Genomic DNA, 2979 nt, shown 5'->3' on the forward strand with positions numbered 1-2979 from the left:
GCAAAACCAGGATTGAACTCAGGCCCTTTCATTTGCCAGGGAAGCGCTTATTCCACTGAGCCATCTCCCCAGCCCCTAGTTTTTGATTTCTTGAGACAAGGTCTCAGTATGTAGTTTAGACTGGCCCTGAACTCATGGCAGTCCTCTTGCCTTAACCTCCTAAATGCTGGGATTACAGGCAAGCACTGTCACACCTGGCTCTCAGACTGACCTTTGGACAGTTCATTGTTGGAAAACATTTTCTGGGAGAGGAAGCTTCATGGGTGCTGAGTGAGCTCTGCCCACTGGGCCCTTGGTGACCTCCTCTGCCATCTAGGCCAGGTGACTGTCTAGGTTCACCTGGAGCCGCAGCTCAGATGCAGCTGTTGCATCTTTCTTGTCCCAGGATGGCAGTCTGCAATGTCCCTCCTGCAAAACTATCTATGGGGAGAAAACTGGCACCCAACCCCAGGGGACGATGGATGTGTCCAGGTTCCAGATGCCACTCCCTGGCCACGAGGACTGTGGGACGATAGTCATAGTTTACTCCATTCCCCATGGCATCCAGGTAAGGGGACCTCCTGTGCAGGGAGCCTACATGGACCTTGCTGGTGTTGCTCCATACCACACAGTCCGTTGTTCCTGAGAGACTTGCTCAGGGAACCAGACTCGGGCCCAGGCTGGGAGTCCAGAAACCACTCTAGGCCCTAACTCAAGGTGGCAGGCTGGACCCTGGACAGCAGCAATGACCACCCCAGAGCGGGATCTGAACCCCTTGCCTTTTTCCTTGTTCCCTTCTGTGCTCTCAGTTGAACCACTTGCACTAAGGTGAGACACAGAGTGGAGGATGGTGACTTGTGGGCTTGCCCTGTGCAGTAGACAGCAGTGCACGAGGCCCATTTCGTCCCACTCTTCCCCCTTTTATCCAGTTTGCCATCCAGTAGGCCACCTCTCCAGCCACTTCTTATGGCCAGTTGTGGCTTGGGTGTAGTGTGACAGGAAGGCCCCAAAGGCCCAGTGCCCAGAGGATTACCAGAGAAGTAGGAGGGGCCATGCCAGCTCTCGCAGGCTTCTGGGTATTGCCTGGGAAGAGAAGGTAGCAGGCTGGGCTGCATGGCAGGCAGCTCCATGCAGGTCTGAGGCTGGCCAGATGTGGGTAGAGAAGCCTTCCTCATTGCCGCCTTAGAGGAGCCAGTTGTGTCCTAACAACCCAGAGGGAGGCTGGGGTCTGCTGCCATGGCTCTATGCTGCCCCCCCCCATCCTGATTCTTCCTACAGGGTCCTGAACACCCCAACCCTGGGAAGCCATTCACTGCCAGAGGGTTCCCTCGCCAGTGCTACCTCCCAGACAACGCCCAGGGCCGCAAGGTAAGGCCCATCAGCCCCTTGCCTGCCTCAGCTGACCTAGTGCCAGCGACAGTGAGAACTGAGGGCAAGGTCAGCATACTGCCCTTCCCCCAGGACCCACTGAAGACCCAGGGGCAGCACCCCAGCTTCACAGGCTTCAGAGCGGGCAGAAGCCAGGCTTCCTGTTCTTCAGAGTCAGGTCATGAGAAGCCACAGGAAGACTGGGGAACCCCATAGCTGAGCCATTCTGGCTGCCTGAGACCCCCACAAGGAGACAGAGATGGGTAGAGGCTGAAGGACAGGCTGCCCTCTAGGCCAGCCCTAAGGAGCGGGGTGCTCATGGGAAGGAGGTACCCTTAGCACCCTGAAGCCACAGGAGGGGCTGCTGTGGGTTGGCTAGGAAGCACTCTTCTGGCTGCCGGCGGGCCCTGGCTCTTTGTTCCCCTTGTTGTTGGGGATGGAACCAGGAACCCCCTCCATGACTCTGCTGTCGCTGGCCGAGCATGGAGGCTGCTGGGAGGTTCAGCAGAGACTGTGCAGAGGCGGAGAGTTGGTTTCCAGCAGGGAGGGCAGCAGGCAGTGTGTCTGGGATGGATTGTGTTATAGAGAGCGCCTCTGGCACTGCCTGGGCTCTGCCCAGAGTGGTCATGTAGGTGGAGTGCCCACTACTTTGATGGGGCAGCTGGGCCTGGTGACAGACCCCATGGTGCTGTCGGGTCTGCAGCTGGGGTCCTGGGGATCCCCTCTGGCAGCTTAGGGCACAGTCCCAGCTGAGCCTACCTCACGGGGAGGGTAGAGGACAGGGCCCCCTGGTACACTCTTCACCGGGCTCCCTCTGTCCCTCTCTTGCCTCTTTCATCCCCATCCCTCCATGCAGGTTCTGGAGCTCCTGAGGGTCGCCTGGAAGAGGCGGCTCATCTTCACAATCGGGACATCCAGCACCACAGGCGAGACAGACACAGTGGTGTGGAATGAGATCCACCACAAGACAGAGATGGACCGCAACGTGACAGGCCACGGCTACCCCGACCCCAACTACCTGCAGAATGTGCTGGCCGAGCTGGCCGCACAAGGGGTGACCGAGGACTGCCTGGAGCAGCAATGACCACAGCACCCCAAGGCTGCCCCTGCTGGAAGGTGCTTTTCCTGAGACTCTGGAACGCAGGTCGAGGGCAGCTCCCAAAGCCGGCTCTGCTTGCCTCTCCTGCTCCCCTCAGGCAGGGATCTCTGGGCGCTAGGCAGCCCTGGGAGGAGGACTTGGGGGCCTTAGGATGCAGCTACCTCATCAGGGACGGCCATGTCCTTAAGGCTGCTCTGGGCCCCCGCACGAGGCCTGGCAGGAGAGGGGTCGGTCCTCCCCAGCCAGGTGGGTGCAGGCCCTGGGCCCACTTCTTATACCTCACAGTTTGTTTGCAATAAAGGCCTTGTAGCCAGTTCGCAGGCCTGGTGTACGCATGTGTGCTTGAGATCTGACCTGAGACAGGCACCTTACATTTGTGCCTGCCCCCTAATAAAGGGATGCCCAGACCACGGGGTGGCCACCGCGTCCTCAGCCTGTTCACCTCCTCTCCCGCTGTGTGTGGAGCCTCTCATCCCTCTTCCCCAGGAGTCTCCTATCAAACAGCTTCATATGGGGACTATCCTGCTGTCCCA

The 2979-nt window shown here is 59.0% G+C and overlaps 1 protein-coding gene across 10 annotated transcripts in view; it reads left to right on the forward strand.

Annotated features, from left to right (window-relative positions):
* Dtx2 (deltex E3 ubiquitin ligase 2) overlaps positions 1 to 2768 on the forward strand; it is a 38903-nt gene extending 36135 nt beyond the window's left edge. For all 10 annotated transcript variants that reach the window (XM_023714495.1, XM_023714494.1, XM_023714490.1 and 7 more), the window contains 3 exons: positions 386 to 547; positions 1258 to 1347; positions 2204 to 2768. In XM_023714495.1, coding sequence (XP_023570263.1) covers positions 386 to 547; positions 1258 to 1347; positions 2204 to 2431 — 480 coding nt within the window. In that variant the 3' untranslated portion in view covers positions 2432 to 2768. The remainder of the gene's footprint in view (positions 1 to 385; positions 548 to 1257; positions 1348 to 2203) is intronic.
* The last annotated feature ends 211 nt before the right edge of the window (positions 2769 to 2979 follow it).

This window comes from Octodon degus, unplaced genomic scaffold (assembly GCF_000260255.1).
Source record: "Octodon degus isolate 3935 unplaced genomic scaffold, OctDeg1.0 scaffold00035, whole genome shotgun sequence".
NCBI lineage: Eukaryota > Metazoa > Chordata > Mammalia > Rodentia > Octodontidae > Octodon > Octodon degus.